Genomic DNA, 19,122 nt, shown 5'->3' with positions numbered 1-19,122 from the left:
AGAGTCTTTCTAAGTTGTGTATGATGGAAATTATTCAATATCTAGATCATTTTCAAATAAGATAAAATACTGAAGCATTAATTGCTAAGTAAGTCTAAATTTACCTACCTTTGGTTTTTTATTACAGAGAAACAGAAAGATAAAATCAGATCTGCTAATGAATATGGCTTGTGTTCTGTTGGGAAAGCAAATTATAAAATATATTTATTTGTCAGTAAAAGGAACTATGTTTGTTGAGGTTATGAAATGTATTCATAAATTTGCCAATCTAAAGAAAGCTAATTGCTTGCTATTTAGTTTTTATTAGAAATTAAAGTTTTTAAGGAATAAAATTTCAATATATAGGGTGTCCCCCCCAAAACATGTACACACACTTTGAATAATCATAAAGGCAGTGTTTATTAAAATACATTTCATTTTCAAAACTGAGCTATCAGCTATTAAAGTGTATATACATTTTTTGGGACACCCTGTATATAATTAAAAGTACTAGGAAAAATAAGGGAAATAACCCTGAATGCAAGGAAATAACATGTTTTTGGTCAAAGAACATATAAAGAATTATCAGTACATGCAGACCCAGGGAAAAGCCATAAGCAGAAGTCGGGGAAAGACCTAAGAAAGAGGCTGGCTACTCCGGTCAGGAATTCAGAGAGTTTATTCGGGAAACCTACATGAAAGGCATTTTGTGTGTGTGTGGCTGCAAGGTAAAAGGTGTCCCCATGTCGCTTGGCAGGCACCAAAGACTTATACAGGATAAAAGATGGGGAGGGGTAGTCATGACGAGTGCGTGACTACGCCCAGGTGCAGAAATTACTGCGTATGCTCCACTGGGTCAGGACAATGGCTGTCCCGGGAGGCAGGGGAGGGACGCCGACTGATGTCAGAGTGAACATCGATTGCGACCAGTCCCTAGGGCAGGCGTGCGGTCGGCAGTCGCCCCTTCCCGCCCAGGGCCAGCTTGGGGCCAGCAGCAGTCTCTCCACACTCCACCCTCGTGACCCGCTCTGGCAGCCTCACTCGCCGCCCTCTGCTGCAGGGTGTCCTGCGAGGTCAGTGACAGGCTTCAGCAGCGTGGAAGCAGCTGCCTTAGTGGCCAGTTGACCACGTGGAGACACAGGCCCCAGCGACAGTGCAGCCACAAGGAGGGAGGAGGCAGGAGGCTGGGGGGCGCGGGAGGCGAGCGGCCAGTCGGCAGGGGCCTGAGCCTGGCAGGGGCAGGCAGCTGGGACACTGCCCGTCGGGCCTTGATGGGCGGGAGCTTCTTACCGGCACTGGCTGCTCCGCTGGGGCGTGCCTGACCTCTGCCCCCTTCCACAGTTGGGACCAAAATCCAAGGGGGTGCTCTCCGCCTTTGCTGTTTTGGCTCTGACGCCCGGCCCACGCCTTCGGGCTTCCCCAACATCTCATTCAAACGGCAGCCCAGCCCCTGAGATTCAAAGGGCTTTAATCTGATCAGTAGTTTTGCTTTCTCAGAGGCAGCCTGTAGTTCGGCTCCCCAGTCCCATGTATTTCCTTTCTTTTTTTTTTAAATCCTCACTCAAGGATATTTTTTCCATTGCTTTTCAGAGAGTGAAAGGGGGAGAGAGAGAGAGAGAGAAGGAAACACCGTTGTGAGAGACACATCAATTGGTCGCCTCCCATACACGGGGGCTGGGGGTCTAGCCCGCAGCTGAGGTACGTGCCCTTGGCAGGAATTGAACCCAGGACCCTTCAGTCCTTGGGCCAACGCTCTAACCACTGAGCAAACCAGCTCGGGTCCGTATATTTCCTTTCTTGACTAGGCATTGCACTCAATGTAGTTCTCCAGTAATTCCCACAAAATTACTGGACCTCTTCAACATTTTTCTATGGAATAGGAGTGTACTTTGCCTGTGACAGTCTCAGGGACAGCATAGCATGGCTCTACCCCGACCACGTGACGCCCAAACACTTTACTGCGGTGCCTGGACCTTGAACTGTCTGTGGACTCGCTGCCCATCCTCTGTGCTGTAGGCGGTGCAGCAAAGCTCAGGGTTTTCTTAGCAGAGGCAAACCGCAGAGCCTAGCATCGGGTCATCAGTATAATTCACAGGGGGGAAGGGAAACAGCGACCAGTCCTGCCCTGAGGTGGCGCTATGTGAGTAACCTTGGGGGTTATCTGGAAGGTCCCCTGTCGCCCTTCCTGGGTAAAAGGAAATTGCTCTTGGGGCTCCGCAGCCAGGGGCATGCTAAAGCGGGCATTGGCCGGGCCCACTGCCGCATGAACCGCCGTTAGCCAGCCTCGGATAGAGTGGCCGTGTTGGGCACAGTTCCCCGTCACCCGCTGTCCTTCCCCAAGGCTGCCTGGCTTTTCTCCCGGCCACCCTGGACTGGTGAAGACACTGTGTTCAGGGCACTCAGCGCCATACGGTGGAGCTCTTGAGTAGTTTCCCCTGTTCCATTGCTCCCTCAGGGTGGCGGGGATTGACCATCGCCACTCTGGGGGGGATTCACTGGCTCTCGGGGGGCACTGGCTCTCGGTACTGATTCGGTTACTCGCACCCAGAGGCGGAATCTTCCAGTAGGGGCTGTGGGGTCGGCCTTGCAGAATGTCACTACCCAGTATGCCCCCAGGACCCGGGAGGTGAGGACCTCGTCCTCCCAAAGGGGAGAGCGCCGCTTTGCAGAACCAGGGGGTCCTCCTCGTTGCCGCCTCTTCTGCAGGTTGGTGGCCGTGCATTCAGCTTCATTCAGCACCGGCGTCAACCAAAGCAGTTACCCTTTGCGCATTTCTGGGGGACCAGTGATGGGTGAGGTGAGCTCTGTGAGGCCTCCAGTCACCCCCTGTGGGCCTCGCCCGAGGCTGATCTTCGCTTTGGTCCTATACTGCGGGGGAGGCACCCAACCGGAGTGGAATGAACCCCGCAGGGCTCCTCCTGCGCGGGGCGATGCGCCCGAGGCCGCAGCTGCAACGCTTTCTTCGAATCAAAGGTCAGATGCGCGAGGTGTGTCCTCTGTGTCCCGCTTTTATTATCGCCTGGGACAAACTAAGGTGGGTAAACGATGGCAGTAAATGAAACAAAGAGGCCACGGGAAACCCAGGCCACTCGCTTCCCGACCCGAGCAAACCCCGCAGGTTTCCGCTCTCCCCCCGCCACCGGGCGCAGCTGGGGCAGGTGGCCTGGCGTGGGGACGTGCTCTCCTGGCTGCAAGTGTGTTTCCTGGACAGGCCGAAGCCTTCCCTGCCACAGGGCCACTGCCCGCCGGGTGACAAAGAAACTGCCAGAAAGTGTGTCTCCCGCGGGGGCTGCCTTCGCAGTCCCTAGTGATGGAGGCGCCCGTGTCACAGCCACCCTGTGAGCCCTGCTGGACCGCCCCGCAAACTCCCCGGGATTGTCACGGACCCTGTCACCCTCAGCTACCGGGCGAGGTCGAGAGAGCTAATGAAAACCTGGGTTCAAGACGAAGTAATTCCACGGGACCGAATGAACTGACGAGGACGGTTACAATTTTATGACTTTTCGTTTGAAACATTGCTGGTTCTTTAATTTTTGTTTTTCCAGATACAAGGAAACCTTTTCTCTTAAACTAAGACTTATAGGAGTTTGGTGAGTTACAGCTTTGTAAACAGAATCGAAACACTTCTCTTTTCTTTCTACCTAATCCCTCCAGAATTCAGAAACTCTGTATTTTTATTTTCATGGAAATGTTGTTATCTGCATAAGTTCAATAAGAGTTCTGTTGCCCTGGCCGGGTAGCTCAGCTGGTTAGAGCATCACCCCAATACGCCAGGGTTTCGGGTTCAACCCCTGGTGGGCACGTACAGGAATCAGCCATGAACGCATAAATAAGTGGAGAAACACATTGATCTCTCTGTCTCTCCCTCCCTCCCTTCCTCTCTCTCTAAAATCAATCGATAAATAAAGATTAAAATAAAAAAGAGTTTTTTTCTTGTAATGGGACACAATTGGAAGCTGGTTGTATTACCAAGGCTTTGACTGGAATGCCATATTTGAGAGACACACACATAGACTTAGATATGACCAGACACCTTTAAGGATTTAAGATCGACTTAGGAAGCCAATAGAATCCTTGGAAATGTTGGCCTGGTAACCTCGCCTGTTTGAAGCGGCCTTACCAACGAGGAAAGAAGGTCACTTCTTGGCAGGTGAAGGAGTCTCAAGGTATTTTGGGGACATCGAGGAAAGAGGAACTCACCCAAAACTGAAGGTGTTGCAGGCGGAGTCGGAGGTGACTCCCTGTCACCAGGGGCCTTTAAAGTTCAGCCAGGAGGTTCCTTATAAAAAATCCCAGTAAAGCAGAGATTTAAAAGATCCTATGTGATCAATTGCTATTCTTGTTGTATGTATACACATAACAGACCAAGTTTATTAAAACGATATTATTTTAAACCAATTAGTCCTAACTTGGCTATCTTTGGTAAGAACAGGGGTGGTTTTAGAGAGAAACTTATGTTCCAGTAAAGCACTTTTGTGGATAGTAGATTCCAGTGCTGTGCATTGCCTTTCGAGGTTTGCTTCTCACCTGTAAACTGGACTGGATCCTGGTTTCTCCAGTGTCTGGCTGTGACTCCCCAAGTCACGTTGCCGACATTTCTCCCATCTTTGACTGGGACTCAGGGAGAACCAAAAGCCATGCGAGCTGAAGTGGGACAACTTGATATAAACTCGCCCAAAGCCATGTGAGCTGAAGTGGGACAACTTGATATAAACTCGCCCAAAGCCATGCGAGCTGAAGTGGGACAACTTGATATAAACTCGCCCAAAGCCATGCGAGCTGAAGTGGGACAACTTGATATAAACTCGGAGAAATCACAGCAGCTCGTACACGGACACTCTTCACGCCTGTGGCACAAAGATCACCAGAGGTGTTCCAAATGCAAACCGGGGAGTCTACCAGCCCCTCACTGCCTGCCTTCACTCCTCCTGAAGGTGATTCCAGCCAGGCATCTAGAAATCTCCTGCCTGCCCGCCTTCAGGACTCAGATACCAGCGTGATAGCCTGCTCCAGCCATTAAGCACTGTTTCTCTTTTGTTTCCACTGAGATGCCTCTTACTCAGTACCTGAGTGCTTGTACCATAGGCCTATCTTTGGGGACAACACCGTCGAATTGAACTGACCTGTTCTTAAGACAGACTGGTTTAATGAGATATGGAGCAAGCTATCAACCCAACTTCTGGACCATGAGACTTCTCAAGAAGTTTCAAAGGCAGGACTCATGGGTTCAGAACAGGCTCCCTAAGATGTGCCACTTGGGCGTGGGAATTATTTGGACCTGAAGGCAACCAAGACCTTGAGGGCTCTTGAGAAACTTCCCTCTCCCTTAAAGAATTTTAATTAGGGGCCTTGCCCATAATAAGAGTTATCATCAGAAATAACATTTTATGACCTATCTATAGGGCAGGGCAAATTTCTAATCACCAAATACCTGTTCTCCTATCGTCCTGCAATGACCTTCCTCCCCTCCCCAGGCGCCTGACCTCATCCCTAGGTCAAAGTGTCATAGCTTCGTGTTCCCTTTCTGTCTCTGAACCTCCTGTGTCTCTGGGTCTCTGACTCTCATGCATGTGGGGTTCCCATCTGTATGTATGTAATTAAATTTGGTCATTTTTCTCTTGTTAATCTGACTCACATCTATTTGATTATTAGATGAGCCAAAGAGCCTAGAAGGGGGAGTTTCTTCCTCCCCCATTTTACCAAGTATCATAAAGGCTTCAAAGGCACTAGGACAATCTTGGTTTATAAAGTTAATGCCACAGCCCGGCCGGGTGTGGCTCAGCCGTTGAGCGTCGACCTGGGATCCAGGCGATCGGGGTTCGATTCCTGTTCAGGGCATATGCCCGGGTTGCGGGCTTGATCAATGCCTCTCTCATCATTGATATTTCTGTCTCTCTCTCTCCCTCTCCTTTCCTCTCTCTGAAATCAATAAAGATATATTTTTAAAAATAATAAAAAAATAAAGTTATTTTCTCAGATGGGTCCTAGAGCATTTTTTAAAAATCCTCACCTGAAGATGTCTTTCATTGATTCTACAGAGAGAAGAAGGGAGAGGGAGAGAGAGGGAGAAACATCGATGTGAGAGAGAAACATCGATCTGTTACCCCACACATGCACCCCAACTGTGGATCGAAACCGCAACCCTTTGGTGCACAGGAGGATGCTCCAACCACTGAGCCACATCGGCCAAGGCCCCAACAGTATTCTATGGGCCGCTGAGGCTTCTTGCCCTTTCCTGCGATGCCGTGACTGGGCACAGGCCCCTGGGCGAGCTTTGCAGGTGCTGCTAGCTCTGTCCGTTTTCTTCCTCCAGAATCCTTTAAAATAAAAAAATCCTTTCTGAGTAACTGTTCCATCGAAGGGTACACTCACACTGTTTCCCCAAATGACATTGTTTTTATTAAGCAAGACATTTCCTGTTGAGAATATATCTTCTCTGCTGTCTCTCTCTTTTAGTGGTTCATGAAAAACAAAAGTGGTTTGTGGATTTCATTACAGGAACAGAATTCAGCAAATACCTTAAGCTGAGATGTGCTAGAAACATCTGTACTTTCAGCCAACTGTACATAGCGAGCCTCCCACACTGGGTAATTGGCTCCAACGTTTCCTCCTAATCTACGGCAGTGTTTCCTCTACATCTTCCAGCCATATTTGCTGACAAAGAAATGCCTTTCGCTTTGCCGACAGATCGTTCTCTGTTCATTGTTTCCGCCGTGTTTACTGCAGCGGGAAGAATAGGCCCTGGTGGTAGTTGTTTTTTGTCTTCTGCTATTATGTAAGAAACTTTCAGAGAGCTTTCCAAATATTTATCATGGCCTAGGGAAACATCAAGAAGGACCGGCCGAACAGCGCGCAGCCTTAAACATCGCAGGGAAAGGTTCGGGGCTCCCTCTCGCTTATTTTTGTTGTTCTTGCTAATCCCCACCGGAGGGTATTTTTTCCATTGGTTTTTAGAAGGAGCAGAAGGTGGGGGGGGGGAGAAAGAGAGAGAGAGAGCAACGTGGATATGAGAGGGACACACGGATTGGTTGCCTGCCGCACTCACCCTGACCTGGGCTGGAGATTGAACCTGCGGCCCAGGTACGTGCCCTTGACCGGGATCAAACCTGTGACCCTTTGGTGTGCGGGCTGACGCTCCAGCCACTGAGCCACATGGCCAGGGCTGAAAGCTTACTATTTAAATGCCTTGAGCACCAGGAGGATTTTGTGTTGTCACTGACTAATATCTCAAGGCACAAGGCACCCGGGCAAGCTTCCCCAGTGACAATGGGGTGGGGTACCTCAAACAGCTGTGTTTTGTTTATATATACATATATATATATATATTTGGGGCTAACGTCTCATCAGGTCTGTTCCAGGGTGGCGCTGGGCATGTATCAGGAGGGGGGAAGGCTCTCAGCGGCTGCCTCTGTGGTGGTTCACCTGGGTGTGGTTTACTGGTATTATCTGCAGTTTCTTTACAGGAATATTTTGTGAGCCACTTGATCGTTTAAGAGGATTAGTTTGTTTAAAATTAGATCATATAACCCGTAAATCCATGTAGACAGGTAGCCTGACGTCTAACACATCGCAATCCACTGAGAGTGAGCAAATGGGGACCTGGTGCGGCACCCACAACCCCTTCCCCCAGGACACCCGAGAACCACGTTGGGGGGGTGCCAGGCTGACAGGCCAAGGTGCCAGCGTGGAGCTAGATTTCTTAAAAATATGCTTTTACTGATTTTATGGAGAGAAGAAGGGAGAGGGGGAGAGAGACAGGAACATCAATGATGAGAGAGTCATGGGTCGCCTGCCTCCTGCGCGCCCCCTCCTGGGGATCAAGCCCGCAACCCGGGCACGTGCCCTGACTGGGAATCAACCAGCGGCCTCTTGGTGCCTGGGCAGATGCTCAACCAACTGAGCGGCGCTGATTCCCTCCCACCTCAGCGTGCCCCCCCCCCCAGGGCTGTGGCGAGGCTGCAGACGAGGTGAAGTGTGGAGATCCCGGGACACAGTAGGCACCCAGGAGGACCCGTGTCCCTTCCACCAGGACTCTGAGATCCCGAGGGGAGACCAGAGTGGCCGGGACCAGACTCAGACCAAGCAACTCCCTGCAGAGCCCGGGCCGGCCTCTAGAGGGCGCCGCAGGTCCAGTCCCAGCAGCGCCAGGAGCACCCGGAGCCCTGGCCCAGCACCCAGCCCTGAAGCTCCCGACGGGTAGAAGCAGGCCCACTGCCTCACAGGCTCTAGGGACAGGGCATGCTAGCCGTGCCTTGTCCTGACGTTGGGGCTGACATTACCATCTGACGCCATCACGCCCCTGGTTCCAGAAACAGGCCTCCCCACCTGCTCAGCATATGTGCGACAGGCCGTTGCCCGGTCCCGAAGTGTGAGGCCACCGCCTGCCCCCAGCGGGAGGCGTCCGGCCCTGGTGGCCTGTTTTGTCCCTTTCTTTGCTCCCTGGATTCGCAAGTTCCTGGCCATCAGTCAGCACAGCGCCCCCTCCCTGCAGGCCGGGGCTCCTCGGTGAGAGGGACAGTAGCCCCCTGGGCCCCCTCCACACGGGTCCCTGCCAGCGCCCCTACAACGGTTTGGTCCTGCAGGAAGGTGGGAGAGTTTTATTATTTATGCAAAGAATGGGCAAGGAGCGATGCGGCTTAGCAGCACCACGCAACAGCGGCTGGGGGATCTGAGCTGCCCGCTGGCCCGGGGGAGCCACCTGAGCCGCTGCCAGAGGCTTCTGGGCCCTGGGTGGCAGCTGAGGTAGGGAGCCAGGTACTGCCTCATCCCCTGGACCAGATGAGCTCATGCTGGACACCAGCCCACCACGGGGGCCGCTGAAAGGGACCTGGACCCGAGGAACAAACAGCGTGCTGAGCACCTTGCACCCTACGCCCGGTGGCAGGGAGGGCGGGAGGAAGCTGCATGGAGAGGGAGGAATTCATGAGGCCCACGTATTTCTGCTACAGCCGAGCACCCCTGTGGAAGAGGGACGTGAACCCACAACAGAGTGGGGCACACCCCACTGGCAGTGGGGGCACCATGGCCAGGGGAACACCTGGGGCAGAGCCTCAAAGACGGGCTGTAAACAATCAAGGGCTGGGGCCTTCAACACAGGGAGCTGCAGACCCCAAATGAGCTACAGCCCAAGTTATGTGAACTGACTGCAGGTAGGAAAAGCCGGGTGCTGGGCCTGGAGGGGGTCTTTAGGCCACAGGAAGAGGGGTCACAGGGCAGGGATCCCGCCAGGACTCCAGGAAAGGCCAGGCCAAGGCACAGGGAGTGTTCCCCAAAGGGAGGGGCCTGGGGACGTGGAGTGCTTGCCGGGTGACCCAGGGACAGACCTGCAGAGGAGCGCGGCTCCTTAGAACAGGTGGAGTACGTGCCACGGTCCTGCCCAGGGATGTGCGGTCAAATGTGTGGCCTGCACAGTGGAGAGTGAGGTTCGAGAGAAAGGCTTCCTTTTGGGGGACAGCACAGAGGCAACCACACTGGGGTGGGGGCAGAAACTAGAATCTGGGCTCCACTGAACTGGTTAGAAAGGCCTGGGGCTCAGGGCTGCTCAGTGGTGCCAGATCCCCTCAGCCCCTTCCTGGGTGCCCCAGAAACCCCAGGTTGCCGACACCCACCTCTCCTCTGAGACTCTAGGCAAGGAAACTGGGGCACAAGTTTGCCTCTACAGCTGGCTTAGAACCCTCCCCAAATCTGTACAGAGCTGGTACTTACAGGGCTGGTACTCACAGGGCACCCCGGCTGAGGGTGATCCCATCCTTGGCCCTGAGGACTCAGAGTTGGGCAGGGGTGAGGGGCTGGGGGCTCTACCATAGGTGAGTGTGCCCCTCACCCGCACCCCCAGGTCTGCTGACGACTCTCCAGGTGCAGACAGTGAGTCATTTGTCAAGGTCACCCCACAGTGGCCCCTGGGCTCATGGCTGTGGCTGGCTGAAGCGGGGCCGAGATGGGGAACCTTGAGGCACAGGGCACACAGGTGCCGCCGGGAAGCTTCAGTGCGGCTGTAAACCAGCCAGCTCCTTATTTTCCTGCTATTAAATGCGCAGCGGAGGGCTGCTTTCTGCCATCCTGCGCTGAGGACGCCTGTGCGTGGGAGCCCGGCCTGCCCTCGGGGGTGGATGCAGCCAGCTCTTCCACAGCTGCCCCAGCCTCTGGACTCCCCGTCACCCAGGTGCTGCTCCTCCTTAAGAGAGAAACTGAGGCCATGGGGGCAGTGCCACTCGCTCACCTCTTCCACCCGTCAGCGAGTCCTGTGCAGCTGTGAGTACAGGGCCTGGCAGACAGCGCAGCGGCCGGTGTCTGCCGTGTGCATGTTTCCTCACAGGACACGCTGAGAGCTGACGCTGAATGTGGCAGCCGAGACGCACCCATCAGCTGACATTAGCAGTGTGGCCTCGGAAAGGGCACGTGACCCCCTCAGTTTCCCCATCTGTTAAAGGGGCTGTCCCTGCCGCTATCTGCCTCACTGAGTCCTCTCCCAGGGCTCCTGGGCCCATCTTTCCCTATGGTGGGAACTTGGGGAGCCCAGGGTTGGGGCAAGAGGGCTAGGCCTGGGGATCCCAGTTCCAGCCAGGATCCCAGGCCAGAGGGTTGGGTGGGTTTGGGGGCTGAGAGGGTCCCAGACACCAGGCCCCAGTTAATGGGTGGCACGTGGAGGTAGGGAGGGAGCTGTTCTGCCCCAGCTGCCTGAGGACAGTGACATTTATGTGCTCAGCCCAGGGGGAAAGGAGCTTCAAGAGGAAACCAAGGGAGGCTCATATCAGCACCTCCGAATGGCCCGCCCCCTGTAGGCTCTACCTCCACCCTTGGAAGGCAGCTCGGAGCAGGGCTCCCTGCCCTGGACTGTTGGTGTGGCTTCTGCGGTCTTTCCCGAAGAAGAGCCCCTGCCCCTTGGGGAACTCGAAGCTCCCGTGGGGCCTGCCTCTTTTCCAGGGAACCCGCCCACCCCACCCCAGCCCAGCCCAGCCCAGCCCACCCCACCCCACTCCACTCGGGCTCCATGGGCCATGGCCGATGCATTTTCTGTCTCTCACTCCCCAAGGCTGGTGTGCCTGAGGCTTTTTAAACTTTGCTCAAGGCTGTGAGGGGAACAGACATTCTCTGAGCATGTGACAGGAACTGGGTTGGCGAGGCAAGCCCCGCTTTGGTGGAAGATGGGGACAAGCACACCCGAAAGTGTTCAGGGAGGGGCCGAGCCCTCTAGCCCAGCCCTGAAGTAAAAGAAGCAGACCTGAAGAGGAAGGGGAGGTGGCCTGTGAACCCATCACTGCAGATGCCTGGGGTGACCCAGCAGGGCTGCCCCATAGGAGGGTCCTCCAGCTCCCTGTCCTCCCACCACCACAGGCTGCACTTCCGCCTCCCCCTCCACTCCAGGCTGGAGGGGTGGCCTCCATGTCACATGGGCCGGTCCCCCACCTCTGTGTAAGTGTGAGTCAGGGTTCCCCAAGGCCAGGGATTGCTGACTGGCTGAGGGACCCTGCAGAAAGTCCTCCAGGGGGAGCCGGCGAGGCACCACCCTGGACTCTCAGGGGACTTGAGTCCAGCATCACACTGGGGTATAGGTCACTGGGCTGGATATCTGGCACCCACGAGGCTGAGCTGGGGCACCCCTAGAACAAGGCAGGAGCCTAGGCAGGACTTGGGAGGGAGGAATGGGTGGCTGCTGAAAAGAGCCTGGGGAGGCAGGACAGAGGCAGCTCAGCCAAGGTCACCAGGAGGAGACAAGGTCTCTAAGGTCCCAGTGATGCTAAGAGCCTGAACCTGCTCCCAGAGGGTCCCCCGAGCCCCACCTTCTCCGGCGGCCCCTGAAGAGGCTGAGGTGACAGTGCAGCAGCTTTATTAACCAGACATAGCAGCAAGAACACAGCAAAGTGGGGCCTGGACAGTCCAGCCCGGCCACAGGCTCTGGCTGCCTACAGTCAAGTCTGGGGACCCCAGCATCTCTCCCCTAGCCTTCCTGAAGCCCAACTTCATCCCTGTTCTGGGTCATCCCTGAAATAAGGGACAGTAGGGGGGCAGATTCTGGAGGGGCTGGGAAGGCAGGTGGCACCCAGATAGGGGCCAGTGCCGGGTCCAGCAGCCGGCAGGAGGCAATTCGTGCAGGAGGCAGGGGCGTGCGGGTGGGTGGGGAGCAGCCAGCTCACCACACAGAGCACTTGTGAGCAGGGTTCATGGGCGAGTCTTTGGGGCAATGGAAGGCCCGGCCAAACTCCTCGAACTGGGACACGCTGCCCAGCACCCTGGGGTGGGAGGAGAGACCCATAAAGTGTAGGTCCCAGCATACCCCAGCTGTCCCTTCCCACTCGTACCTGCTTCTGTCCCAGACACAAGGAGGGGTGAGGCCTAGGCAGGTGGTGGCCATACCTGTAGTGCTCGGGTGCGTGCTTGTCAGTCAGCACCTGCAGGTAGATGGACTGGGAACGCCGTTTGATGCACCAGTTCTGGGCCAGGGATGGGGGTGCAGGGGAGCAGAGTGGGAGATGAGGCCAGGCGTCCACTGCCCAAGCCCTGCAACACCCCTTCCCACAACCCCCAGCACACTGGGCCTTAAACTCCCATCAGAACCCACAGGGCCTTTGCCCCACCCCTGACCCCCTACCAACCCCCACATGGCCCACCTGGGCAAAGGCAATGAAGAAGAGCTGGTTGTGTGTGTACTTGAGCCGGTGTAGTGGGTGCTCTGGGCCGTGCTCCCGCACCCACTTCTGATAGGCCTGGGGGTGCAGAGCATGGAGCTGTGGTGCCCAAATGGGGCAACCTCACTCACCCTCCACCCACATCCAGCACTCTGAGCCCCCAGCTCCCTGCCTTCCACACTCTCCAAGCTGTGCTCCCTCCCAGGAAGGCTAACCCCAGACAGACGCCACCCTCTCCAGGCAGCCCTCCCTCCTCTCGGAATGTGGGGCCTGGGAGTCCCTCCTTTTCCTGAGGACCCCGTGTCTGGCACAGGCCCCACCCCCTAGGCCAGAGGGCAGCAGGACAGCCAGGAAGAGATGCCTACATCTCCGGTTGAGTGCCCATCAGCCCCCACCCTTCCCCTGAAGGGATGAAGGGCCAGGCCCGGCAGCTCACATAGTAGGCCAGCTTGAGGCCGCCCATGTCTGCGATGTTCTCGCCGAGTGTGTGCTTCCCATTCACCTGCCAAGAAAGGAAAAGGTAAGAGGCTGCTCAGGCCTTGCACCCTGGGCCCCTGCCCACCCCCACCCCTGCCCTGTCCTCCCCTTTCCCAGAGGGTTTGGGAGGGACTCCAATGTGTGCCCCGTGACCCTTGTGAGTGTATACCCCCCCCCGGTATGTGTCAGGGCCTGCACAGGGTTTGTTCGGGCACATGTGTGTGCACGTGTGTGCACACTCCTGGTCTGTGCCGAGCCGGGCCGAGGGAGCCAGGAGTCTCACCCGCTGGTTGTAGACAGTGAAGTTGTCATAAAGGTGGACGATGCACTCGGCCTTGTGCAGGAAGCGGCTGTAGGAGGCCTCTGTCCACCAGTGCAGCAGGTTGCCCAAGCGGTCGTACTGGCCCCCTGCGGGGACCGGGCAGGGTGGGCTGAGACTGACCCTCACCCCCAGAGCCTGGGCTGGGTACTGAGTCCCTCCCCCCACCCGCTGGCCAATGAGGTCAGAAGGGCCCTGTGGGGTCTCAATCAGCCCATCACCACCCTGCCCCCACTATCCCCTCAACCCACAGGCCTCACCCCAGTCGTCGTAGCCGTGGGTCAGCTCGTGTCCGATGATGGTGCCAATGCCCCCGTAGTTCAGAGACCTGGGCCCAGGGCAGCAGCGTCAGGCACCACCTGTGTTCTGAAGCTCCTGGCTGCTGCCCAGGCCCCGGGAGGCCCTGGCCAGGCTAGGAGGTGACCCAGGGAGGCCACAGTGGTGCCTGCACGGTGCCGGGGCACTCCTGCCTCAACTTCCTTGCAGGATGTGTAAAAGGGTCCACTGACACCTGAGCACCTGCCCCTTAGGGAATAACACCTCACAGAGCTGGGTGGGGGGAGGAGACAGGGCGGAAGGGAAGGAGGGAAACTGAAGCACCCTACACGGGCATGTGCCTTTTCCTCATCACGAGGGTCACTCCACCTTTGAAATACCTAATGAAACCTCTGACCAGGTACGGGGAGCTTAGGACATTAACAAGAAAGAAAAAACCCTACACATTTCCCTAAATAACCAAGGATGAGGTAGGACTATGGAGACCCAGGGTCCGCTGATGTCATGGTGCCTGGACCCAGCCCGGGTTGGGAGCGGTCTGGGCAGCCCCCCCCCCCCCCCCCCCCACCTGGAAGACAAGGCCAGGCTCTGTACTCACTGTGGGAAGTCCGGGTCATACAGGGTCGGCTGCAGGATACCAGCAGGAAACACTACAGGGAGGGTGTGGTCAGCAGGGGGCCTGCCCCCCAAGCCCCGCCCCTTTCAGGACGCGCCCCTTACCCATCTGGTTCTTGTTGGGTAGATAGTAGGCATTGAGCGCCTGCGGAGGAAGCAACCACCTGTGGAGGAACCCTGAGGTCAGCTAGGGCAGGGGGAGCACTCCCCCCATCTCCTAGCCCACAGCCATGTCCTGGGCCTCCTTCAGGCTGCTCCCCAATGATCCCCAGCCCCGACAGCCCCCACCCAGGACCTGTACAGGCCTTGTGCCCCCCACACCAGCATGGTGTGAGGCAGTCTGCCCCACCAGCCTGCTGGTTTTGGTAAGGTGCCCTCTCCCCATGGCATCTCCCTGGCGCCCCCAGCTCTGGGCCAGGCACCCACATGGACTTGTCCACCTCCTGCCGGATCTTCTTGACTGAGAGCTGGATGCTAAAGCGGATGCTGTTTAAGATGTTCTTGAAGTAGGTCTTCTCATGGACCTCGAACTGCACAAGGGACAGACAGCACTCAGCCTCAGCAGCAGGCCGGGGGGGGGGGGGACCAGCACATGCAGGCCCCTTGCCCTCCCGAGGTCCCTCAGCTTCTGGGCCAGGCGCCTGGAGAAGCCCAGCTGAGCAGGCTGGGCAGGAAGAGGCCAGGGCAAGCCCACCTCATACTCCCTGTCCACGGCCTCGGGCTTGAGCAGGAAGTCTGGGTAGCCCACCATCACCATCATGTACTGGAGCTGTAGTCGAGAGGGCAGAGAGAGTGGGCCAGGGCCCAGGTGACAGCCCCCGCCCGCCAAGGAGAAAGCTCTAGCTCCAGCTTAAAGGTGGGGTTCAAGGATAGAGCAGAGCAGGCTGGGAGATGCCACTCCATAAAAGGCATCTTTGTCTCTTTTGTTATCCCAGCCCCAGGCACACCATCGGCGCTTAATAAGTGTGGAACAAACAAATGGGAGTCGGATCCCACTTCACCTTGGCCCGAGCGGCCGCCTTGGTCTCAGCATCCATCCAGTCCAGCTCCTCCAGGCGCTGGCCCAAGATGTACTTGATGTCTTCCACCAGCTGCTGCACCTGCAGGGTCAGGGCTCGGGGCTCAAGGATCAACCCAGGAGGGCTTAGCTCTGGGCCCCCAGCACCTGGCATGAGGGGTCCCCTAATCATTCAGCACCACTTCCTAAGTTCAGGGCTGGTGCTAAGGACCAAGGGGAGACCTTAGAGATGGGGATCCAGGCTCTGCGCCCCAGACAAAAAGCTCCCAGTCTGGAAGGGGGCAAACTGCCCCAGCAACGATCACATACATCCCTAAGGCCATGCCTACTGAGCATGGCAGAGAAAGATGGGGAGGAACTTAGTGCGGAGGCTCTCCTGTGGCTGACAGATCAGGTAGGCTTCCTGAGGGAGGAGGCCTGATGAAAGCAGCCTGGAGCCTCAGAGAGGGCAGAGCCCTAAGCTGAGCCTGCTGCCCCTGGGATGTGTGAGGCTCCCCATCCTCAGATCAAGGCCATGCAAGGACTCCATGCCCAGCTCAGCACCTGCACCCCCACCCCCAAGCCCAGAGCAGCCTGACCTTGGCTTTGCTGGCAGCTGAGAAGTGCTCATGTACAAAGAGGGCACCAAGAGCCATGCCAAAGTGGCGGTTGGCCTGGCCCAGGCAGACACGGGCCAGCTCCTGGGGCTTCTCGCTCCCCTCCATCTCGCGGGCCAGCTCATGCAAAGCCTCTCGAAACGGCGGTGACAGATGCTCACTCAGGACCACCACCACACGCCACACCAGGTAGTTGTGCAGGATCCTGAGAGCCAGGTGAAGGAGCTGGGTGTCCAGATTAGGCTCACATACTTGGGCCACCAGAGTGAACCACCCTGCCCCACCCCATACTCCCGAGCCTGGGATTGGACCTAGCACCCCCCCCAGAAGTGAGGGTCATTCCAGGCACACACAGGCAGAACCTGGAGCGACCTAGTCAGGGTCCACATACAGCATGGCCACCAAGCAGAGCACCTGATGCTGACGGGCCACCGGCAAGAACTGTTTTCTGACTTGCTATGGGGTGGGAGAGTGGGCACTTCTGGTGACTATCTGCCCCAGAGCTGGCCTTAAGAGGCCTCTGCTCCTCCCCGAGGTGGGCAGAGAGCAGGGAAGCTTTCCCCAAGGCGTCCTTGGGGTGGCAGAGCTGTGGCCACAATTGCCCTTTCTGACATCCAGACCCACTCAAGCCTCACTATCCCCAGATGAGGAAACTGCAGCTCAGGAAGCTCACAGCCCTGCTTAGGGTTCCAGAGTAGGTGAGAGAACCATGCCTAAACCTAGGGATCAAGACTCCTACTCCAGTGCTCCTCACATGCCTCCCCAGTGTGGCTCCTGCATAGAGGTGGAGGTGGGAATCAAAGCTCACCAAGAAGATCGGTCTGGGTGCAGGGGAAGGGCCTGGGGAGGGTGATTGGCAGCTGTACCTTCGGGGGGTGGAGCGGATGAGCTGGGACACCTGCTGCATGTAGTCTGTGGCCAGCAGCACCACTTCCTCATCTTCTGAGAAGTCTTCCTGGAAGATCTGGTCCAGCAGCCACTTCCACTGCAGCTGTGGGGCCATGGGTGGGAACAGTGGGGCTGGGTGTGGCAGGGACCACAGAGCACAGAGAAGGGGTCAGGGAGATAGGACAAGAGGAGGGGATGACCCAGCAGTCCTGGGATCAGCACCACCCCCACCAGGGCCGGACCACACTCACATGGGGGGTGATCTTCTGCAGCTGTCCCAGCGTCACCTTGTTGTACATGGAGCTGAGGTCTCGACGGAGGTCATCATACTCTGACACTGTGATCTGGGGTGGAGATCAGGTTGACCCAGCCCTGCCCCATGTCCCCTGCCCTAGCCCCCGGCAGTGCCCCTGCTCACGTTGGCCAGCCGCTGCTCCAGCTGCAGGATCTCCTGGGCCTTCTGCTCCACAGCATCCGCACCCAGTAGGCTGAGCAGGCGCTCCATGAACACCCGGTATGCTGCCAGGATCTGCACCAGGATGGGGCACGTCGGGGGTGGGGTCATCGCTAGGCCCCAGTCCATCCCTCCCAGAGCCCCAGGCCTTCCGGCAACCCCACCCCATGCCCCCACACCTTCTCACTCTCCTCATCCTGAGCTAAGTACAGGGTCCTCTCTGGCAGGGTGAGCCCATCCTGGTCAATCTAGGGAGAGAGGTGGGGGGGTCAGAGGTGAGAGATCAACAAGCCAGATTCAGGCAAACTGGACTGAATTCCCACTCAAATGCCCAAACAGGCAAGACATCCATTGTCACAGCCCCAGGGGCACAAAGACACGAGCCCCTCCCTCTATCCACAAGAGAGGACCTGGAAGCCCCCCCACCCCTAGGGGTCTAGCCAGGGGAGGACCGAGGGGAGGCCCCCGCCCCCCCCATCCTTCGTCCTGTAGGCCTTCCCTTTCCCCACCTGTGGGGGGCACTCGCGGGGTCCTACTGACATTTGGGGCCCCGGCATCTGGCCTGCGCCCGCCGCGCAAACTCAAGGGCGCGCACCTCCCTCCGCGCTCTGAGCCTGAGAGGGGCGCGCGGCTCCGCTGAACCCCGCGATTGCTCGGGGAAATGACCCGCGCTCCTCCCGCGCTCCTCCCGCGCCCTCTCCCGCGCTCCTCCCGCGCCCTCTCCCGCGCTCCTCCCGCGCCCTCTCCCGCGCTCCTCCCGCGCCCTCTCCCGCGCCCTCCTCCCGCGCCCCTCCCCTCCCCTCCCGCACGGGTCTCCGGGACGCGCGGCCCTGCGCCCCGCCGGCGGTGCCGGGGCGCCGGGGGACTCACGCGGATGACGTAGCGCGAGGAGTTCCTGTCGTCCAGGCTGACGGTGAGCGAGAAGAGCGCGGCGGCGCTGTACACGCCCTGCGCCTTGTACAGCAGCCGGTTGAGGTCCCAGCGAGCCGCGGAGCCCGCGCGCCCGTCGGCGCCGCCCAGGTCCCAGCCCCCGCAGTCCTCGATGACCTCGAGCATGGGCCGCGCGCCCAGCCTCTCGATCTCGCGCATGTCGAGGCACGAGCGGAAGAAGGCGCGCACCTTGCGCTGCGCCGCGCCCCCCGGGCCGCCCGCCGGCCGCGCCAGCAGGCGCCGCAGGCGCTCCTCGTTCTGCTCGCCGATGGCCGCGATGGTGCCGTAGGTGAGCTTGTCGTCGGGGATGGCGTGGCGCCGCAGCCAGCCGCCGCACGCGAAGGAATAGAAGTCCTGACACGGGTCGATGCTGGCGTCCAGGTTGGCGGCCAGGAAGCGGGCGGCGCGCGCGAAGGCCTTGCGCTCGGGGCAGCCCTCGGAGCAGGCGCCGCTGCCCGCCGCCCCCGGGCCCAGGTACTTGAGCGCCAGCATGGCGGCCAGGATGGCGCAGAGGCCCGCGGCGAACACCAGCCCCGACAGCAGACACACCTCGCGCCGGTTCCAGCGCGGCAGCCCGGCCCGCGCCCCGGGGGCGCCGCGCCCCGCGCCCAACGGGAAGCCAGGGGGCAGCGAGGCCCCGCGCGCGCCCCCGGAGCCGCACCGGCTCACATACTTGACCTCCTGGAACTCGTCGTAGTGCGCAGTCATCGAGTACGGGGCCTCCATGGCGCGGCGGGCACCGCCCCGCGGCCCCGGGCGATCTCGGCTACAGGACGCGCCCGGCCGCCGGCCTCCCGTCGGGCCTCCGCATGGGCCCCCGGGCCGCAGCTGCGGGAAGGGAAGACGCGGGCTTAGAGAGGCACTGGGGCCGGACGAAAAGGGGTGCAGGCCCGGGTCCGGAGGCTGGAGGTTACCCGACTCCCCAACAGCGAGCAGGCCTGGCG

General features: G+C 58.1%; 1 protein-coding gene across 2 annotated transcripts; it reads right to left on the bottom strand.

The window, feature by feature from the left end:
• Positions 1-12,109: 12,109 nt before the first annotated feature.
• On the bottom strand, positions 12,110-18,904 carry ECEL1 (endothelin converting enzyme like 1). 2 transcript variants are annotated; one of them, XM_087819359.1, is made up of 17 exons: positions 18,119-18,904; positions 17,428-17,496; positions 17,213-17,323; positions 17,046-17,138; positions 16,773-16,897; positions 15,889-16,111; positions 15,294-15,392; positions 14,987-15,061; positions 14,719-14,822; positions 14,398-14,456; positions 14,276-14,327; positions 13,662-13,729; positions 13,366-13,490; positions 13,042-13,107; positions 12,588-12,683; positions 12,334-12,410; positions 12,110-12,209 (listed from the first exon to the last, which is right to left on the bottom strand). In XM_087819359.1, the coding sequence occupies exons 1-17, from the start codon at positions 18,902-18,904 to the stop codon at positions 12,110-12,112; spliced, it is 2,328 nt and encodes a 775-aa protein (XP_087675485.1). The 2 variants fall into 2 exon arrangements, with proteins under 2 accessions (XP_087675485.1, XP_087675486.1); XM_087819360.1 differs by having other exon boundaries at positions 14,725-14,822.
• Between the last annotated feature and the right edge of the window lie 218 nt (positions 18,905-19,122).

Source organism: Miniopterus natalensis, chromosome 8, assembly GCF_054644295.1.
Source record: "Miniopterus natalensis isolate mMinNat1 chromosome 8, mMinNat1.hap1, whole genome shotgun sequence".
Classification (NCBI taxonomy): Eukaryota; Metazoa; Chordata; class Mammalia; order Chiroptera; family Miniopteridae; genus Miniopterus; species Miniopterus natalensis.
Note: the sequence above shows the minus strand (reverse complement) of the source record. Positions and strands in the feature narration are given on the sequence as shown.